The 20871-nt window shown below is 40.1% G+C and overlaps 1 protein-coding gene across 1 annotated transcript in view; it reads right to left on the bottom strand.

The window, feature by feature from the left end:
• Positions 1–6173: 6173 nt before the first annotated feature.
• Positions 6174–20871, bottom strand: part of LOC106586112 (actin-related protein 3) — a 28880-nt gene continuing 14182 nt past the window's right edge. Inside the window, exons 8-12 of the mRNA XM_014172983.3 lie at positions 8411–8584; positions 8041–8133; positions 7713–7838; positions 7432–7515; positions 6174–6661 (exon numbers count right to left, since the gene is read on the bottom strand). Of these exons, the coding sequence (XP_014028458.1) occupies positions 6566–6661; positions 7432–7515; positions 7713–7838; positions 8041–8133; positions 8411–8584 (573 nt within the window). The 3' untranslated portion in view covers positions 6174–6565. The remainder of the gene's footprint in view (positions 6662–7431; positions 7516–7712; positions 7839–8040; positions 8134–8410; positions 8585–20871) is intronic.

Here is a 20871-nt window from a genome sequence, read left to right as displayed (position 1 = left end):
TAAGGTGCTGAAAAATAACCCTCTCTCCTTTTCTGCGTTTGACTTTTTTCCTGCATTAAATTAGAGATGAAAACTCCCTTTGGTGAAACCAGCCACGGGTAGGTGTGGACTCCAAACGTATAGCTTTCTGGTGAATGGACAACCCACAGACGCACGCACGCACACGCACACACACACAGTCTTGTACAGCTAACCTTGTGGGGACACACAATTCAGTCCCATTCAAAATCCTATTTTCCCTAACCCCTAATCCTAACCCGTACACTTACCCTTCACCTTACCCTAAACTTAACCCTAACCTTAACCCCAAAACATAACCTTAACCCTAAACCTAACCCTAGCTCCTAACTCTAACCCTAAAACTAATCCTAGCTCCTAACCCTTAACGTAATTCTAACCCTAACACTAATTCTAACCTTAACCCTAAACCCCCTAAAAATAGCATTTGACCTCGTGGGGACTAATAAAATGTACCCAAATTTTGTTGGTTTACTATGCTTATGGGGACACATACACACACACACTCACTCCATCAGGTTCAGACAGGTGACTACTTAAGTGTGTCTGGATGGAACAGTGGGTCCACCAAAATGGAGACAGTGAATCGTTTCCACCTTGATATTTGTTATTACTGTGGTCATCTTCCAGGAAGCCTTTCGACCCTCTCCATATGATTGACAATCGTTTAAGTGAGGAGGCATCTGATTTCCGGCCCATCACAGTAGATGGACCCTGTATTGCTCTCCTGGTTTTCAGTTATGAACGCACAAGGACCTGCAATCACCCGGGTCTATATGTCATTAGCCATCAAATGACATCGGACATTGGATGTGTGACGCCGAGTGAGCGGCGGCTATTCAAGTCCCCCCCCCAATGGAAATGCTGTGTCCAATTGATCTGCCTCGTGTGACACATTGGTATTTAACCTACCCACAATCCTTTCCTGGATGCTGATTGCCCATTATATCAGACATGGGCTTTGATCTGGGCTCCAGGGTTCTGTCTCTGAACCTGCTCCCCACTCTGTCACACGCAGATGATGTTGTGTGAACTCAAGACCTGCGAGGCCACTCATTTCCTGTCCTCACTCAGTGTGCGTATTCAGGCAAATGTGTCAGGGTAAACGGAAGCTTATAGAACTCATGCATGGGTTTTTCACTGTGATAATGAAAAACTATTTTACCTAGGTGGAACGAGACACTGTTCTGTCTGAAGAGAGAACACCATGCATTTTAGACCCAGAGTGATAATGTACTTTAGCTACATACTATCGTTCAACAGCTATTTTCACATTGTTGTAATATTCAGCTAATTTGTCAGTGTAACTTTAGTTGAACCCATATTTGCACATCACAAAACCAGACACTGCACGCAAAAGTATGCAGTGGAATGAAATGGGTGCAATTATTGGTGTTTTGTTAGGGGATAGGCCTAGGGCCAGAGTTGTTGATGCCGAACCTAAATTGGTTGGACCTGCATCAACAATGGGAATGTTTTGAATGTTCTGTTTGAAATAATAGTTGGTTTGCACTTACTTTTAGGGATACAGTGTATACAATCAATCACATACATAAAGTTGTTTCATATGAATTATATCAAGACACATTATACTACAAACCAACACCAAAATCACGTTATTTCCCATATAACACTTTCTAATTTCCTACCCCACACATAACTTCTCCTTTGTCAACAAAACTCATCTGTTCCTTCTCTCACAGTTAATGTATACATCAGAGCCTTGCTTTGTCCCAGCTTGCACAAACAATACCATATGAAAATTGCCCATTTAAGTGCCGGTCACCGAAATTGATTTTCTGTTTGCGAAATAAGGCTGTTTGAATAGGTAGGTTCCTTTTTTCTAGCAGGAAACTATTATCTGTGCTCAAAGAAGAAACATCTTCTCCATATAAATGAGGCTATCGTTTCTCAGCTCACTCTCTATTTGTCCTGCTACAGTGTTGGGGGAATCCGAATGCTCAGGGTTTTTTTCTAAATTCATTGGCCGATGAGGACCTAGCTGCCGACCAAGTGAAACTGAAGCACTTACGAGCCATTCACAGGTGTAATTGGGGCCGTTACACTAACGCTAAAACCCAGAAATATTCTGAAACCCTGCCCTTTGGGGTGGTTTCAGTCTCCCTTGCCAAGCTTCCAGGTGTGTATGGTTGGTGAGCAAGACTTGGAGTGAGATAGCCAAGGAAATTCTGGTAATGCTTTATATTACAGCTAGGAATAAATAGGTTTATGTAAAGTGCTACCGAAATCCTGCCTTCCCTCCATCCTTTTCTTTGTAATTACTACAACCAGTTATTGGTCTCTTGAACAGCAATGATTTCCTTTCCAAACCATTTTCATTGGTGAAAAATAGTCTCATGCTCAAGTTAGCTCTGATCTGGTTTTCAGGACTAATGCATGAGAGCTGACAGTGAGTTTCTACTTTGAAGTGTGGTGTAATTTGCCTGTGTCGAAGGTATCTTACATTAGAGCAGAATCTTTTAACACCATTAAGTGGTGCACCAAGTTTTTCCCCCTTAGACAAGCAAAATAAGTTGAGATTAAGACCAACTACCTTGCCTAAGTGACTAATTAGGCACTCGTATGTGCTCTGAGTGGACATCACTAAAAGGCCCCTGCAGTCTCCAATCTCCTCCAGCCTCCAGTCCACTTGTGTGTAAGTGGTCTGGTTCCATATTGTCTTTCGCCAAAGGGCTATGCATTCACGTTCACACAGACACTGATAGTTTATGGTAGCTTTGATTCTCTTGAAGGACAGAAATAGCCCACAGGTAGAAAAAGGTTTTCCTCAAGCAGTCAGCAAAAATGGAATTCAACGGAGAATGTCCGACAAAATAGCACAAACCGTCACTTTTTAAGCTGATGCAACTCATCCGAAAATAGTTGACTGGAGTTGTACTTTTGACAGAAAAAAAATGACAATGATGTACCTCATATACAGTTGAAGTCGGACGTTTACATACACCTTAGCCAAATACATTTAAACTCAGTTTTTCACAATTCCTAACATTTAATCCTAGCAAAAATTCCCTGTCTTAGGTCAGTTAAGATCACCACTTTAATTTAAGAATGTGAAATGTCAGAATAATAGTAGAGAGAATGATTTATTTCAGCTTGTATTTCTTTCATCACATTCCCAGTGGATCAGAAGTTTACATACACTCAATTAGTATTTGGTAACATTGCCTTGAAATTGTTTAACTTGGGTCAAACGTTTCGGGTAGCCTTCCACAGGCTTCCTACAATAAGTTGGGTGAATTTTGGCCCATTCCTCCTGACAGAGCTGGTGTAACTGAATCAGGTTTGTAGGCCTCCTTGCTCGCACACACTTTTTCAGTTTTGCCCACAAATGTTCTATGGGATTGAGGTCAGGGCTTTGTGATGGCCACTCCAATACCTTGACTTTGTTGTCCTTAAGCCATTTTGCCACAACTTTGGAAGTATGCTTGGGGTTGTTGTCCATTTGGAAGACCCATTTGCGACCAAGCTTTAACTTCCTGAGTGATGTCTTGAGATGTTGCTTCAACGTATCCACATAATGTTACTTTACTATTGATGCCATCTATTTTGTGAAGTTCACCAGTCCCTCCTGCAGCAAAGCACCCCCACAACATGATGCTGCCACCCCCGTGCTTCACAGTTGGGATGCTGGTCTTTGGCTTGCAAGCCTCCCCCTTTTTCCTCCAAACATAACGATGGTCATTATGGCCAAACAGTTCTATTTTTGTTTCATCAGACCAGAGGACATTTCTCCAAAAAGTATGACCTTTGTCCCCATGTGCAGTTGCAAACCATAGTCTGGCTTTTTTATGGCGGTTTTGGAGCAGTGGCTTCTTCCTTGCTGAGCGGCCTTTCAAGTTATGTCGATATAGGACTCGTTTTACTGTGGATATAGATCATTTTGTACCTGCTTCCTCCAGCATCTTCACAAGGTCCTTTGCTGTTGTTCTGGGATTGATATGCACTTTTTCGCACCAAAGTATTTTAATCTCTAGGAGACAGAATGCATCTCCTTCCTGAGCGGTATGGTGGATGCGTGGTCCCATGGTGTTTATACTTGCATACTATTGTTTTTACAGATGAACGTGGTACCTTCAGGCATTTGGAAATTGCTCCCAAGGATGAACCAGACTTGTGGAGGTCTACATTTTTTTCTGAGGTCTTGGCTGATTTCTTTTGATTTTCCCATGTCAAGCAAAGAGGCACTGAGTTGGAAGGTAGGCCTTGAAATACATCCAAAGGTACACCTCCAATTGACTCAAATGATGTCAATTAGCCTATCAGAAGCTTCTAAAGCCATGACATCATTTTCTGGATTTTTCCAAGCTGTTTAAAGGCACAGTCAACTTAGTGTATGTAAACTTCTGACCCACTGGAATTGTGATACAGTGAATTAAGTGAAATAATCTGTCTGTAAACAATTGCTGGAAAAATGACTTGTGTCATGCACAAAGTAATGTCCTAACCAACTTGCCAAAACTATAGTTTGCTAACAAGAAATATGTGGAGTGGTTGAAAAATGAATTTTAATGACTCCAACCTAAGTGTATGTAAACTTCCGACTTCAACTAAGTGCTCATGCATCTCAGTTTGTCTGGCCTATGGCCACAGCCACACTGAGATGAATGAACACAGATTAAATTGTATATTCAAAAGTACAACTCATCTCTACTTTCTTCTGACAAGTTCGCATGAAAAGACAGATCGTTTGTGGGTTTCTTTGTCTTCGGACAATAATCTTGGTTGTCCGACAACGGATGACTCCCATTGGAAAAAAACATGGGCTCCCTCAAATTCTTCAACACGAAATCCCAATGTGGCCATGGCCTAATACTGGCATCACCACCTGTTGTGTTTGAGATCACATCCTGATGGGGTATTACTTCTTGATGGAGACATAAGCCTTATCCCATTCTCCTGTCTTGCAGTCTCTGAATAAATGTTATAACCAGTGTGCGAGGGTGTGGCAGTGCATTTCCCTAGATCATTTTGCACTCGACCTGTGAGACTTCATGCCAGTGACAAACCCAAAGTGCTTTGTACTCAGCAACATGTCACACATTTGGCAGTGCTTAGAGCTCAGACCGCAAGACAGAATGGGACAGGGCAATACATGCTAATGTGACATTTCTCAAGGATCCCTAGCAAATGACAACTCAATGGCTCCAATGAAAAGATTGGCTTATGGGTAAAACTACAAAGTGTAAAGACTTTGTTTTGCATGTCAGTCACATCCCACACTAAATAAAGCATCGATTTCCATCAACTATATAAAAATATAATCTTAAGATATATGCTAGATGTATTTGAGAAAATATACAATTGCACATGAACCAGTGACATAGCACTGGACAAAATTAGAGACACGGCAAACAAGAACCAAGTCAAAAATTGATATACTGCAGTCTTTTTGCTTTTTGTTCATCATAGGCTGGAGATCTTTATATGACATTGTGGGGTGTTGACTGTTTGCTGTCCGTGCTGTTTGTTGCTGTTAATTTCTGTTTGAAATCTCAATAAAAATGCTAATCATTAAAAAAAAATGATAGCCCAGTCAAGCACTTAAGAAACAAATCTGAGCCTTTATTGGAATGTTGCGAGGCATTAAATAAACAAATCCCATATTTTTTTTTTATAATTTGGTATTTAATTTGAAAACAAATCTAGGCTAACAATACTGGTCCGACAGTCATTCTCTTTCAATTTCATTGTTATTATTTCATGAATAGTTTTATTTTCTTTCGCTAAGACATAGAAGAGGAAATCTGGCATGGTCGAAAGTGAAAGCGAAGGCATGTTAATGTAGAATTAAAGGGAGAATAGCAAGGACAGACAATGGGGGAATGATGAGGGAGAAACATTTCAGTTTTCTAACTTAAGAAAATACTGCGTATCAAAGCTGCATTGTGGGTTAAAACAGTCACTTGCTGATACTGGTATGCAATAAAAACTTTCCCCAATTTCCCAAGTTTTACATATAAAAAACCTTTACGAAATATAAACAAGCTCTTGCTGTGATACACAAAGTGAAGTGCATTTGAAGCAGAAAAATTAAATGGAAAATAAAAGACATTAATATGTTCTATAACCTTGGCATGATCAACGATATCTTGAGTCGTCAGATATTGCCCGGAGTCAAGTTCTTTAAACATAAATAATGTTTTATGACTTCTGGTTTTATTATCATCATCATCATCATCAATGTTGTCATCATCATTACATCTACCAACACCATCATTACCATCATCGTTTAGCTTTCTGCATGTTGCTTGACAGATCCGGAAATGATCTTTTATTGTTTTGGTTTAGAAACCATATTCCCCTCATTTTGGAAAACAAAAACAAAAAAGGAACATTCACAATACATTTTCCAGCCGGACTGTTTCTTTTTTTCTCATAAAAAAAAAAAAAATGTATCGCCCCTCGTTCTGTACATCCAGAGTGAACAAGCAATCAAAAAGCACAAACTCACCACCCCTGACCCATTGTCTCCCCTCCCCTCCCAACCCCTACCCGGTCTAACCATTAGGATGTTGGAGGGCCACAGTTAAGACATGACTCCAAACACGGGGTTGTGGCGACAGATGCTAGGGCCAATCTCCTCATAGTCCTTTTTGGTGTGGCATACCTGGTAGAACTCAGGCTAGAAAAGAGAAAGCAATGTGTTGATATTTGGCATATTTGAATAAAAGAAAACAAATTAAAACATAAACAACCTTTGTGTGTGGTTTTGACTCGTTTTTGAATACTGGTTGTTCCTGTCAAAACCAGCACCTGGAACGACACACTGCTGTGCAGAGAGGTTCCCTCCTTTTTTCCCCCCATCTTAAAAACATGTTTCAGATGCGCATCTCAACCATACAAACCAAAAGGACACTTCACGGGCACAATCATACAGTCCCAGAGTTCCTGTTCTAAAAAAAGCGCCAATCGGGTGGCTCATCATGAGTCATGCAATGTTGTAACCTCCCGATACATTGTCAAAGGATGCTTCCGAGTACATTATGGGCGTTTCCCTTTCATATTCAATTAAAATAAGGACTTCATTTTTTTTTTTTATTACTTTTGCATTTCAACTCAGTTACAGGGAAACTGGAAGATAGCATGCCCTTAAGTAAGCATTACATGGCAGTAATCATGCTGACAATGCAAATCACTGAAATTGAGCTAAAGTGCTGACAGTAACCTTTCAGCATTACTACAGTTTTTGGGAGGCAAGTTTTGCAGATGGCATATGAAACAACATTTTCTGAATGACATTTCCAATCATTAAGTTGCTTTACTATGTGCCAAGTAAGAGGTTTCCTCATCACAGGAAATGTGTGCCATAGAACAACTAATACTAATTTCCACAATTTTAGTTTTGGTACTGTTTTTCCCCACAGAATGGAGCAACAGATTTGTGATACTTACAGTTGAGGCTAACATGGATCCTCCGAACCACACTGCATATCTCTGCATATGATGAGTTATGACTTGCACATCGATTGGTTTGGGCTGAGAGGGCAAAAGCAAACAACACAAATAAAGATCTTACATTTCTTACCTCCTACACTAACCTAATGCTCTGCCAAAACTGTAGCGGGTTACAACTAAGAGAAAACAATAAGAACAGGAGCAGCTCGTGGGGACCACAATTATTCGGCTAAAGAGACAACTCCAGTAAGATCACCATGACTAGGGACTGCTCTCACCTTGAGCTTGCCCCCGCTCAGCTCCTCGCTCATCTTCAGCCTGGCGTCCACCGTCCTCTTCAGGTCCCTCTGCAGACGCCGCCCAAAGTCCCTGAACATGGTGGAGCCGCCCGACAATACAATGTTCTGGAGAAGAACACAGTGTGTCTAGTTAAGACTGGTTAACACATGCCCTAACACAAAGCCGGGTTCAACTCGAGCACACACACACACACAATAGTGAAAGGGCCCAGAGAAGTCTGTACAAGTCAAACCCAAAGTGCTGATTGGATATTAAATTGGATGTGGTTTTTAAACCAATATCTATGTAGTTCAGGGATATGATTACCTTGTAAAGGGGACGTCTGACATCAATGGGGCAGTTCTGGATAACCTCGTCCACAACTTCAGAGATGGGCTGGGTGAAGTCAGGATTGGCAAACTGGTGGATTTTGAGGAAGAAGAGTGTGAGAAGTTTTTTTTAAAGTGTGTACACGCCTACGTTCACAGATAAATATCTTAAAGTGGCTATATGTTATTTTTTGGTCGACCTGACCAAATTCACATAGCAATGTGCGTTATAGATCTATCATTCTACCTGAAAGCAAGTCTAAGAAGCAGTAGATCTGTCCTATTTCTATGCTTCCCGTTCTTAAGTTTAGCATAGCGCAAACCTCTTGCTATGCTGCCGTTTAAATAGCAAAGTGCTCACTGCTAACCTCCGGGTGGAAGAAGATCTCAGGGCCGAGGAAGCGCTCGTAGCCTACATCGACGGTGAACTCCTTCTTGCTGATGTTGTTTATGCCGGTGTACTGCTTGATCCACTTGGAGCCGTCCACGTCGTACTTGTTGAACTCTTTCACTAGGTCCGGACACACGTAGCTGAACCGCTCCTGGTGTAAAAAGACATAGAAGACAAAGCGAGAGTGGATGCTTAACTACATTGGATATGAAATGATACAGCTTTAACGTGAGGGTATTTTCATCCATATAGGGTGAACCGTTTAGAAATTACAGCACTTTTTGTACATTTGCCCCCCCCCCCCCCATTTTAGGGGACCATAGGTTAAGTATGGGGACAAATTCAGTTATATGTGTATTAAAAGTAGTCAAAAGTTTATAATTTGGTCCCATACTCCTAGTACACAATGATTACATCAAGCTTGTGACTCTACAAACGGCAATGATATTTATGCCTCTAACGTTCTCACTCATCATTATTTCATGATTCATTCAGGACTGTCTATAGTCATGGTAGCAGAGAAGAGTTTTGAAACATTATTATTTACAATAAAAGTGACTCCAAAATTGCACAATACACCATTATTTTCTATTGGGCACAAAATGATTTGAAACAAAACCAAAACAAACAGCAAATGCATCCAACAAATGTGCAGTCACAAGCTTGATGTAGTAATTGTGTGCTATGAATATCAGACCAAATACTTAACTTTTTACTACTTTAACACACATAAATGAATTTGTTCCAATACTTTTGGTCCCCTAAAATGCAGGGGATATGTACAGAAATTGATGTAATTTCTAAATGGTTCACATGATATGGATGAAAATACCCTCAAATGAAAGCGGACAAACTGCACTTCAACCTCAGTCATTGCATAATTTCAAATCCAAAGTGCTAGAGTACAGAGCCAAAACACAAAAAGTGTGTCATTGTCCCAATACTTTGGAGCTCACTGCATGTTACATCATGTAGGGCCAGTGTGGTCTTCCAGAGCAGAACTGGAAGTTTTAAAAAGTTCAATAGTTATTTATCGTCTTAAGTTTTAGTATTTATCTTGATCTTGATGAGCAAATCAACTCTGGGAGGTAAAAACACATTGGTTAAATCCTGAGACCAGTGACTCTTCTTCCTCAATTAAGCCGTTGCTGATTAAGGACCTGCATGATTTCAGCCCTGTTAAGACCCACATGATTTTGGCCCTAATTAGGTTCTAAATAATTGTCAAAAAACCCAGGACTCCACTTAATTCTCCATAACACACGTTCTGGTAGATATGAACGCAAATGATTGGATAGCTCTTTTCCAAGAGCAAGAATACAAATCAAGCTACCAATTGCAGTCAGTAGTCAAGTCTCAGTAGGATGAAAAGCCTGATAATTGTTTTTCACCCCGAGACAAACACTTATCTTCAACACAAGGGCCAACAAGGATTTTAGATGAGTCTTCCAATAAACATTTACTGCTTTGGATGAAGGGAAGCGAATCACAATGGATTCTGGTAAAAACGAGCAGCAATTACAAGCATGGGTTTAATGGGAACAGCACACCCTAAGAAACACCAGGGGAGTCAAGCAGTCTATCTATCTTGTTAACGGAACAAAACAATCAATCAAAATCAGAACCACCTCTATGTATCCCAAGTTTCAAACTTCTTCACAAAAGAGCAGTTTGAATATCAAGTGGTGTTGTTCTTTGCGTTAAGGAGGTATGAAACGTTCCGGTGGAATAAGGGTTCCACCTAGTGTTCAAGTTAACACACAACAGGCAAGGTGAACATTTCACATCCTCTTTTAGACATCTTGGTTTAGTATTTTCTTTATTTACATTTCATAAAACATTGTGAGGTGTGCTAGCACTATTCATATACTCAGTCAACTTCCCAACTTTCAGTGTAAACAGTGACCAAATCTTAACTGTGTGAGTAGTGGCTGGTGGTTGATAGAGGAATGCTGTTGGGGCGCATACCTTCATACAGTCACAATTTATTTAACCTTTATTTTGACAGGGAGACAATACTGAGACCACGGTCTATTTTCCAGATGAGCCCTGTATAGCACCACAATACCCGTAAAAATATAATAAAAACACATTAAACTACACATTCATATACACAATAAAATAAACAATACACAAAAAGCAAAACCCAATTATAAAAAAACAGAAACATTCAGTAGAAAGGTCACGTTACACCCTTCTAAAATTACCTAGAGGCACCAATTCCTCCAACGACACCAAAGGGTTTAAGAGTAGAGGCAGCTGCACTTTGATAAATAGCATCACCATAATCAACAAGTAGAAAGATTAGTCAGCAGGAAGCAGATTGTGCAGTCTCTCTTTGTGCAGTCAAAGAGAGACAAGATCTGCTTCTGTTAAAAAAAAAAAAAAAGTAGTTTCTTAACCTGTTATGGATAGGGGGCAGTATTTTCACAGCCGGATAAAAAACGTACCCGATTTAATCTGATTATTACTCCTGCCCAGAAACTAGAATATGCATATAATTATTAGCTTTGGAAGGAAAACACTCCAAAAGTTTCTAAAACTGTTTGAATGGTGTCTGTGAGTATAACAGAACTCATTTGGCAGGCCAAAACCTGAGAAGATTCTGTACAGGAAGTACCCTGTCTGACCATTTCTTGGCCTTCTTTGCCATCTCTATCCATTAAAGGATCTCTGCTGTTACGTGACACTTCCTACGGCTCACATGGACTCTCAGAAGGCGGCAAAAAGCTGAATCGTGGCTTTGCAGGCTCTGGTTGAAACAAAGTAGCGCGTTTGGGTAGTGGCTGGTTACAGTACTGTGAGACTCAGGCGCGTGCCCGCGTCGACCCCATGCTTTGTTTTCTTTCCTCTGTTTACCGAAACGCAGATTCCCGGTCGGAATATTATCGCTTTTTTACGAGAAAAATTGCATAAAAATTGATTTTAAACAGCGGTTGACATGCTTCGAAGTACGGTAATGGAATATTTAGAAATCTTTTGTCACGAATTGCGCCATGCTCGTAACCCTTATTTACACTTCGGATAGTGTCTAGAACGCACGAACAAAACGCCGCTATTTGGATATAACGATGGATTATTTTGGACCAAACCAACATGTGTTATTGAAGTAGCAGTCCTGGGAGTGCATTCTGACGAAGACAACAAAGGTAATCAAACTTTTGTAATAGTAAATCGGAGTTTGGTCAGGGCTAAACTTGGTCGGTGTCTAAATAGCTAGCCGTGATGGCTGGGCTATCTACTGAGAATATTGCAAAATGTGCTTTCACCGAAAAGCTATTTTAAAATCGGACATATCGAGTGCATAGAGGAGTTCTGTATCTATAATTCTTAAAATAATTGTCATGTTTTTTGTGAACGTTTATCGTGAGTAATTTAGTAAATTCACCGGATGTTTGCGGGGGGTATGCTAGTTCTGAACGTCACATGCTAATGTAAAAAAGCTGGTTTTTGATATAAATATGAACTTGATTGAACAAAACATGCATGCATTGTATAACATAATGTCCTAGGGTTGTCATCTGATGAAGATCATCAAAGGTTAGTGCTGCATTTAGCTGTGGTTTTGTTTTTTGTGACATTATATGCTAGCTTGAAAAATGGGTGTCTGATTATTTCTGGCTGGGTACTCTGCTGACATAATGTAATGTTTTGCTTTCGCTGTAAAGCCTTTTTGAAATCGGACAGTGTGGTTCGATTAACGAGAGTCTTGTCTTTAAAATGCTGTAAAATAGTCATATGTTTGAAAAATGGAAGTTTTCGGATTTTAGAGGAGTTTGTATTTCGCGCCACGCCCATCGGATATTGGAGCAGGTGTTCCGCTAGCAGAACGTCTAGATGTAAGAGGTTAACAAGCTCATTTGTATGTTTTTTAAACAATAAATCATTGACAATCCAAATATCAAGGTATTTTTATGCATGGACTCGATTATAGCACCATGCCGAGTAGTGCAGTAATTACACAACATATACCCAATACACACAAATCTAGTAAAGGAATGGAATTAAGAATATAAAAATATGGACGAGCAATGTCAAGATACAGTAGAATAGTATAGGATACAGTATATACACATGAGATAGGTAATGCAAGATATGTAGACATTATTAAAGTGACTGGCGTTCCATTTATTAAAGTGGCCGGTGATTTCAAATCTATGTTCATAGGCAGCAGCCTCTAATGTGCTAGTGATGGCTATTTAACAGTCTGATGGCCTTGAGATAGCTGTTTTTCAGTCTCTCGGGCCCAGCTTTGAAGCACCTGTACTGACCTCGCCTTCTGGATGATAGCAGGGTGAACAGGCAGTGGCTTGGGTGGTTGTCCTTGATGACATTTTTGGCCTTCCTGTGACATCGGGTGCTGTAGGTGTCGTGAAGGGCAGGTAGTTTGCCCCTGGTGATGTGTTGGACACACCGCACCACCCTCTGGAGAACCCTGCGGTTGCGGGCGGTGCAGTTGCCATACCAAGCGGTGATATAGTCCGACGGGATGCTTGATTGTGCATCTAAGAAGTTTGTGAGGGTTTTAGCTGACAAGCCACATTTATTCAGCCTCCTGAGGTTGAAGAGGCGCTGTTGCGCCTTCTTCAAAACACTGTCTGTGTGAGTGGACCATTTCAGTTTGTCAGTGATGTGTTACGCCGAGGAACTTGAAGCTTTCCACCTTCTCCACTGCGGTCCCGTCGATGTGGATAGAGGCGTGCTCCCTCTGCTGTTTCCTGAAGATCACGATCATCTCCTTTGTTTTGTTGACATTGAGTGAGAGGTTATTTTCCTGGCACCACACTCCCAGAGCCCTCACCTCCTCCCTGTAGGCTGTCTCATCATTGTTGGTAATCAAGCCTACTACTGTTGTGTCATCTGCAAACTTGATGATTGAGTTGGAGGCGTGCTTGGCCACACAGTTATGGGTGAACATGGAGTACAGGAGGGGACTGAGCACGCACCCTTGTGGGGCCCTAGTGTTGAGGATCAGCGAAGTGGAGGTGTTTCCTACCTTCACCACCTGGGAGGGAGGCCAGTCAGGAAGTCCAGGACCCAGTTGCACATGACGAGGTTCAGTCCCAGGGCCTCGAGCTTATTGATGAGCTTGGAGGGTACAATGGTGTTGAATGATGAGCTACAGTGGTTTTTCCTTTAAAAGTTTTGAGCTTATGCTGCGACCGTTAGATGGTGGCATTCGGTCATTGCACCACACTATTACAAGGGGGAGTTAGAACGCTAATCTATTGGTGGAGGTGTTTTCAGTCTGAGAGTTTCTCTTCTTTGGCACTAGAGTCCTGTATCAGGCAACAACAAAAATCTGTCGGTGGTCCTGGAGCATTTAAAGCATATTGAAGATAGAAGCAACCTCTTAATGAGTTCCGAGAGCCGATCTGTTATCCACCGATTATTATTAACTCTATTATAATTATATAAAAAGCCCCTTAGATATTCTCAAAGACCAGATTTGTCCTAACGAAAAATGCCCCTTAGATATTAATTTACAATCCTCCAATCCTCTAAATTTAATTAGACCTCCAGGGCCATTTTATAGATCTGCAAGTATTTTAATTTTCTGAGTTCTGAGAGCCGTGTTATACCAATTATTATTGGATTATTCACCATGGCAACCACTTGTTAGTATAACATTGAAAATTGTGTGTTTATTTTTTTATTGAATTCAATAATATATTTGTACCACTGTAGATGCTGTGTTTATTTACAGTAGTGTATTAATAACCTGTTGGGGCTAGGGGGCAGTATTTGCATGGCCGGATAAAAAAAAAAAAACATACCCAATTTAAACTGGTTACTACTCTTGCCCAGAAACGAGAATATGCATACAATTAGTAGATTTGGATAGAAAACACCCTAAAGTTTCTAAAACTGTTTGAATGGTGTCTGAGTATAACAGAACTCATATGGCAGGCCAAAACCTGAGAAGATTCCATACAGGAAGTGCCCTGTCTGACAATTTGTTCTCCTTCTGTGGCATCTCTATCGAAAATACAGCATCTCTGCTGTAACGTGACATTTTCTAAGGCTTCCATTGGCTCTCAGAAGGCGCCAGAAAGTGGAATGACGTCTCTCCAGTCTCTGGGTGAAAAACAGCAGGAGATTTTGTGAGTGGTCAGGCTGAGAACAGTGACACTGGAGATGAGCGTTCATGTGAATTCTCCATGTTTTTCTTTCTCTCTTTGAATGAATACAACGTCGCCCGGTTGGAATATTATCGCTATTTTATGAGAAAAGTCGCATAAAAATTGATTTTAAAACAGCGTTTGACATGCTTCGAAGAACGGTAATGGAATATTTTGAATTTTTTTGTCACAAAATGCGCTCGCGCGTCACCCTTCGGATTGTGACCTGAACGCACGAACAAAACGGAGCTATTTTAATATAACTATGGATTATTTGGAAACAAAACAACATTTGTTGTTGAAGTAGAAGTCCTGGGAGTGCATTCTGACGAAGAACAGCAAAGGTAATCCAATTTTTATTATAGTAAATCTGAGTTTGGTGAGGGCCAAACTTGGTGGGTGAAATTAGCTAGCCGTGATATCTACTCAGAATATTGCAAAATGTGCTTTCGCCGAAAAGCTATTTTAAAATCTGACACCGCGATTGCATAAAGGAGTTCTGTATCTATAATTCTTAAAATAATTGTTATGTATTTTGTGAACGTTAATCGTGAGTAATTTAGTAAATTCACCGGAAGGCGGTGGGATGCTAGTTCTGAACATCACATGTTAACTTGATTGAACAAAACATGCATGTATTGTATAACATAATGTCCTAGGAGTGTCATCTGATGAAGATCAAAGGTTAGTGCTGCATTTAGCTGTGGTTTGGGTTTTTGTGACATATATGCTTGCTTTGAAAATGGCTACGTGATTATTTTTGGCAGGGTACTCTCCTGACATAATCTAATGTTTTGCTTTCGCTGTAAAGCCTTTTTGAAATCGGACAACGTGGTTAGATTAACGAGAGTTGTCTTTAAAATGGTGTAAAATAGTCATATGTTTGAGAAATTGAATTTATAGCATTTATGAGGTATTTGTATTTCGCGCCACGCGATTCCACTGGCTGTTGCCCAGGGAGGTTAAGTACTCTAAAGTTTTACATTTCTAACTCCAAACCTCATGCAACCGCAAAATGTCTGATAAAGCACATAATGTACAGTATTTTTTCATCAACATCTTTACGCTTTCGTTAATAAAATGTTAAATAATATTTTACCATGCAGATTTTTATTTCAACTGCTGTACATCTCAGCTACATATTCCCCAAGTCTAACAGTATTTTTGAAATGTCTACAGTAGATTTTCCATTCCCCCTGAAAGCCCTAATCTTCTCACCTAAATGAATAGAGATCCTGGTCATGGTGATACAGTATGTTGTTACAGCATAATCAAAGTGAGGACAATCAGAGATCCGCTGTATACTTATGGTCTATTGTAACCTGGAGTCATACCTTTCCAGTACTCCTCACCCTGCCCCAAACGCCATCCTTAACAAAGTTACCATTCAAAAATGACTTTGCGACCAAAGAGAACAGACGAAATGGACATCATTTTCATCAAGGCAGCTTCTGTGTTTTTGGTTGATGGCCAATAAAAACAGTCAAATGCATTTGTGAATTATTTAAGAATGCTTGCTCTTCTCTGTGCTGGAGTTCTTTTAAGAATACAAAAGAAGCCTTCCACCATTGATGGGCTATCAGCAGGACAATAGACTCTTGCTGAGGTGATGCCCCTCTCACCCTGCACTGTCTGACACCTCGTCAGTAGCCCCAAGGCTCTCATTCCGATGCGCTTCCTACATGATCAGCCATACATACAAATACATGCGTTTGTCCCCAGAGAATCTAGAACAGCCCCGTACTGTTTTACCATGGGATTTCATGAGATATGTCAAATGTAGACGTCAGTCCGCAATGATTAAAAACGGTTACACGCTGATAGTCATATGTAAAACATATTCATGCAGCGTTTGGTGATGTGCATCTCCAAATCTATTAAAGATTCATTCCTCAACTGAATAATGAGGAAATTAGCAAATGATGGTGCACCACATTGTTTTATGACTTGCCTAGTTAAATAAAAAATAAAAATAAACATCGTTTCATGTAATATGGTGAATTATACGGACTTGTTAAGCCAAGATATGAATTTATGAGTACAAAACGCTCGTTGAACAATATTCTATTTAAGAATACAAAAGAAACCTTTCACCCTTGATGGGCTATCAGCAGGACAATAGACTCTTACTGAGTCCACCAAATGCACTGTTTTCTAAACACATCTGGATGGATCCATAATGAATTACTATGGGAATAAATATCACTGAATAATAGAACATTTTGAATAAATTAGGCTAATGAAGGTAACAAATTGTTGCTTACTGAAACTCCCAAAGTCATCCAATTGTTATAAATAGGATTTGAAGCAATAGCTTATACACATGTGGCCAACTATTTCAGCACCGTTTTGTGCTGCTCTGAGACAATCATGGGGGACTGGTCTTGATAAAGCAATGTTTATTTTCAATGAATATCCGTTTGGCTATTGGTTAGCCTACAATTAGGGTGTGAAAATGTTAGGATTATTTTGCTCTTCACTCACAGTCACTTAGTAGCCTAGGCCTACTCCCCACTGGCCACGTTGTACAGCGCCTTATTTTCCTAATATTAAAAACAGTCAAATGCATTCCTGAATTCAGTCACTTTAGCCGACACGTTGAGGTTTATTCATTGTTTAAATATTCAAGGCTACCTTTGTTATTTCATTTTATAAATAAAATGCTTGAATGTATTTGAAGACATGGATGACTTGTATGATGTGTGATGACATGCACAAATGAATGACTGATAGATATACTGTATATTGAAGTAGGCCTGTATGCCAATTAGTAAGTTATGCTAACACACCTACTGTACAGTAAACAGGACTCTTAGGTCTACAGCGCCATGTTATTTCAATAACCTAACTTCTCAAAGATGCCCTGTAGTGTCAAACTAGCATTAACCAGCATCAATGGCTGACACTTAAATAACGTGCCATAGAATTCTGTGGCACCCACAAGCTGTGCTGCAGTATGACAACTTTTAAAGGAAGAAGCACTGCATAGTCAATGAACAGCATTCTTACATGATGAGTTGTTAATCATGAAACATACACCCCCCATCCTTCTTCCCGGAGAGATATTTATTCCTGTCTGCATGATGAACTGAGAATTTAGCTGGCTAGACCGAGTCGGGCAGTATATCAGAGCGCCATGTTTCCGTGAAGCAGAGCATGTTACAATCCCTGATGTCTCTCTGGAAAAAGACCCGCGCCCTGAGCTCGTCAACTTTATTATCCAGAGACTGAACATTAGCGAGTAATATACTCGGAAGCGGTGGGTGGTGTGTGCGCTTCCTAAATTGGACTCAAGGACCACCCCGAGTACTTCTCCTTTGCCGGTGTTGTTTTGGGTCAGCTTCTGGAATCAGTTCAATTGCCCTGGGGGTGCGAACAAAGGATCTGCTTCGGGAAAGTCGTATTCCTGGTCGTGATGCTGGTGAGTTACCGCCACTCTGATATCCAATAGCTCTTCCCGGCTGTATGTAATAACACAAAACATTTTCTGGGCTAACAATGTAATAAATAAAAAATAAAAATACTGCAAAGTTTCCTAAGAGCAAGAAGCGAGGCAGCCCTCTCTGTCAGTGCCATTTTTACACAGTACCATACCATGTAAATCTCTCACGGACAAGGTGACTTTTCTAAACAAAATGAATTGTGGAAAAACGACTGGAACCATTTCCTAGTTTGACTGCTAGGTTTTATGACTCATACTGTGGTACTCTATTAAGCACAAGTTTTAAAATCTGTAAGGGCTTCCTGCACAACTGCAAAATCAGACTGTAGCCATGTCACAGCCAGGTCAGCAGTCAGGGTAATAGCGTACATAATAGGATCATCTGCATATAGATTAAATCTACAATTTTTAACAAATTGACTATAAATAGTGAAAAGAACAGGTCCTAGTATCGACCCCTGTGGAACATTTATGTATTTCAAGAAATTCGTACTTAACCCCATCAATTACAATGGTCTGAGTTCTGCCACTAATGTAATCATGAAACCATGAACAGGTGGCAGAGCTCAGGCCTATCGAGGACAACTTAATCAATATAAACAGTATCAAATGCTTTTGACAGATCCACAAACAAAGCAGCACATTTAATTGTAGTGTCTAAGACATTGACAAGATCATTAACAACTAAAGTGGTGCTGTAATAGCGCTATGCCCTGGCCTAAATCCTGATTGGTTTACAATCAAAAAACATTTCTCAAAAAGAAAAGAGCAAAGTTGTACATTTACCAAGGATTCACAAAGCTTAGCTAGACAAGGAAGCCTTGAAATTAGGTGATAATTATTAAGATCACTACTATCCCCGCCCTTATGAAGTGGCAACACAAGAGCTGATTTCCAAACTTTTGGAATATTTGGGAGCTGCACACTTAAGCTGACCGGGATCCAATTGGCCAGGCCCTGTGGATTTGTTGTTGTCTATTTGTTGCTAGAAAAGCATCCAGGACTTATTTTTCTGTAAATAGCCTAAAAGAAAAGCTTTGACTATAATTTCTCTGATCGTTCAGCAAATCCCCCCCCATCAGCATCCAGCCCAATATCATTGTGAATAGGCTTAAAAGTTCTTTCAAAGATAAATAAAATGGTGATTAAATGCATCAAAATGATGCCTTTTTTTTTTTGTAATGAGGCTCATGTCTGAATTAATTTGTTGTGGCAGAGAGGAGGAACTAGAACCCTTCAGGGAGTAGACAGTTTTCCAGAATTTCGCCAGGTTCCCATTACAATCCGAAAAAGAGGTAACAAAATAGTCAGATTTAGCCTTACTAATTTGTCTTACACACTGAGCCCTCAGTTGCTTAAAAGCTTGCCAGTCTGGGCCTAAGCCTGTGTTCATAGCCTTGACCCAAGCATCATCTCTTTTATGAATGACTTCTGATAATTCCGGAGTGTACCAGGCATTCGATCTACGTTTAATCCTTAATTTTTTTGAAGGGAGCATGATAATCCACAACAGTACTAAACACATCTGAAAAAAGGTTGAAAGCTAAATCAGGTTCAGGAATGGATAAAATACAATCAAGGTCACTAAAATAAAGATAATGTAAAAATGCCTGTTCACTGGAGTTAAAGTTCCCCTTTGTTATGACACAAGGCTTAGATTTTTGTATTCTCACATCTCGAACACAAACAAGTGGGCAATGGTCACTAATATCTTGGGTGAAGACACCAGTATAAATATATTTCTCTGGTGTATTCGTTAAAATAAGATCAATCAGAGTTGATTTTGAAGGATCTTTAGGGTTGGTCCATGTAGGATTAGTCACCAGCTGGGTTAGGTTTAGATCATTACATGCGTCTTTTACACAATTTAGGTCACCCAGGATAATAACTTCTGATTTAGTAAAAGACGACAACAAACTAGTTAACTCCTTGAGTGCACAAAGGTTAGCAGAGAGAGGACGGTAGACCCCTATGGCAGACAAAGGCTTAAAGATGGTAGCTCACATTTTTTGGCAAGGGAAATATATTTCAGTGAAACGATAAATTCTTTTTTATAAGAATGGCCACACCACCATCTCTACTCTGATTATCAGCTCTGAACACATAACCCTGAATATTAATATCAGATTCCAGAATGTCCCCAGAGATCCAAGTTTCAGTCAATACCAGAATTTCCGGATTCATCTGCATAGCCCAGATCTTGATGTAATCCAGTTTAGGAAGTAAGCGCCTAATGTTCAGATGCATCAACCCAAGTCCTTTATGATGTTTAAAGTCACACGGAGTCTCCAACTCAAACAAGCTACTTCCAGTAGCCGGTTGCAGACCATCTGACAGTTGATATTGATATAGTTGGTATGGCTTAGGGCTGGGCAGTATACCATATTTTACGATATACCGTTATTGATGCATAGACTGGTTTGGATTTTTACTTTACCTTCTATAATGGTATTTGAATGTTTGGTTTGTTGAATGTGATATGCCGTGCGTAATGTCCATTTTTGTAGTTTACTTTGCTACTCAAGTCATCGCTCTCCATGCCGCTTTCCACACAGACCGAGCCCCGCCCTGTCACTCAAGGAGCACATTTGTTGTTCCTCGACCACCAGACACTTGCATTCAGTCTGCATGGTCAATGCAGCACATGCAACAATGTTGATGACAACGATGCTGTTTTCACTATGCTTCTTAATATAAACCCACTAGCGTTCTATAATGACACTATTAGTTTGTGTTTCTTACATCTGCAAACAGCTAGTTTCTATTTTCTTAGCAAATTGGGCCTGAATGTTGTTAGCCGCTAATGCTAATCACTAATAAATGTACTGAGTCAACGCAAACGTAATTAGTTATACAGCCTGATAATACCAGCGA

The sequence above is a fragment of the Salmo salar genome, chromosome 25, assembly GCF_965601325.2.
Source record: "Salmo salar chromosome 25, fSalSal1, whole genome shotgun sequence".
Classification (NCBI taxonomy): Eukaryota; Metazoa; Chordata; class Actinopteri; order Salmoniformes; family Salmonidae; genus Salmo; species Salmo salar.
The sequence above is the reverse complement of the archived record's forward strand: the minus strand, read 5'-3'. Positions and strand labels throughout refer to the sequence as shown.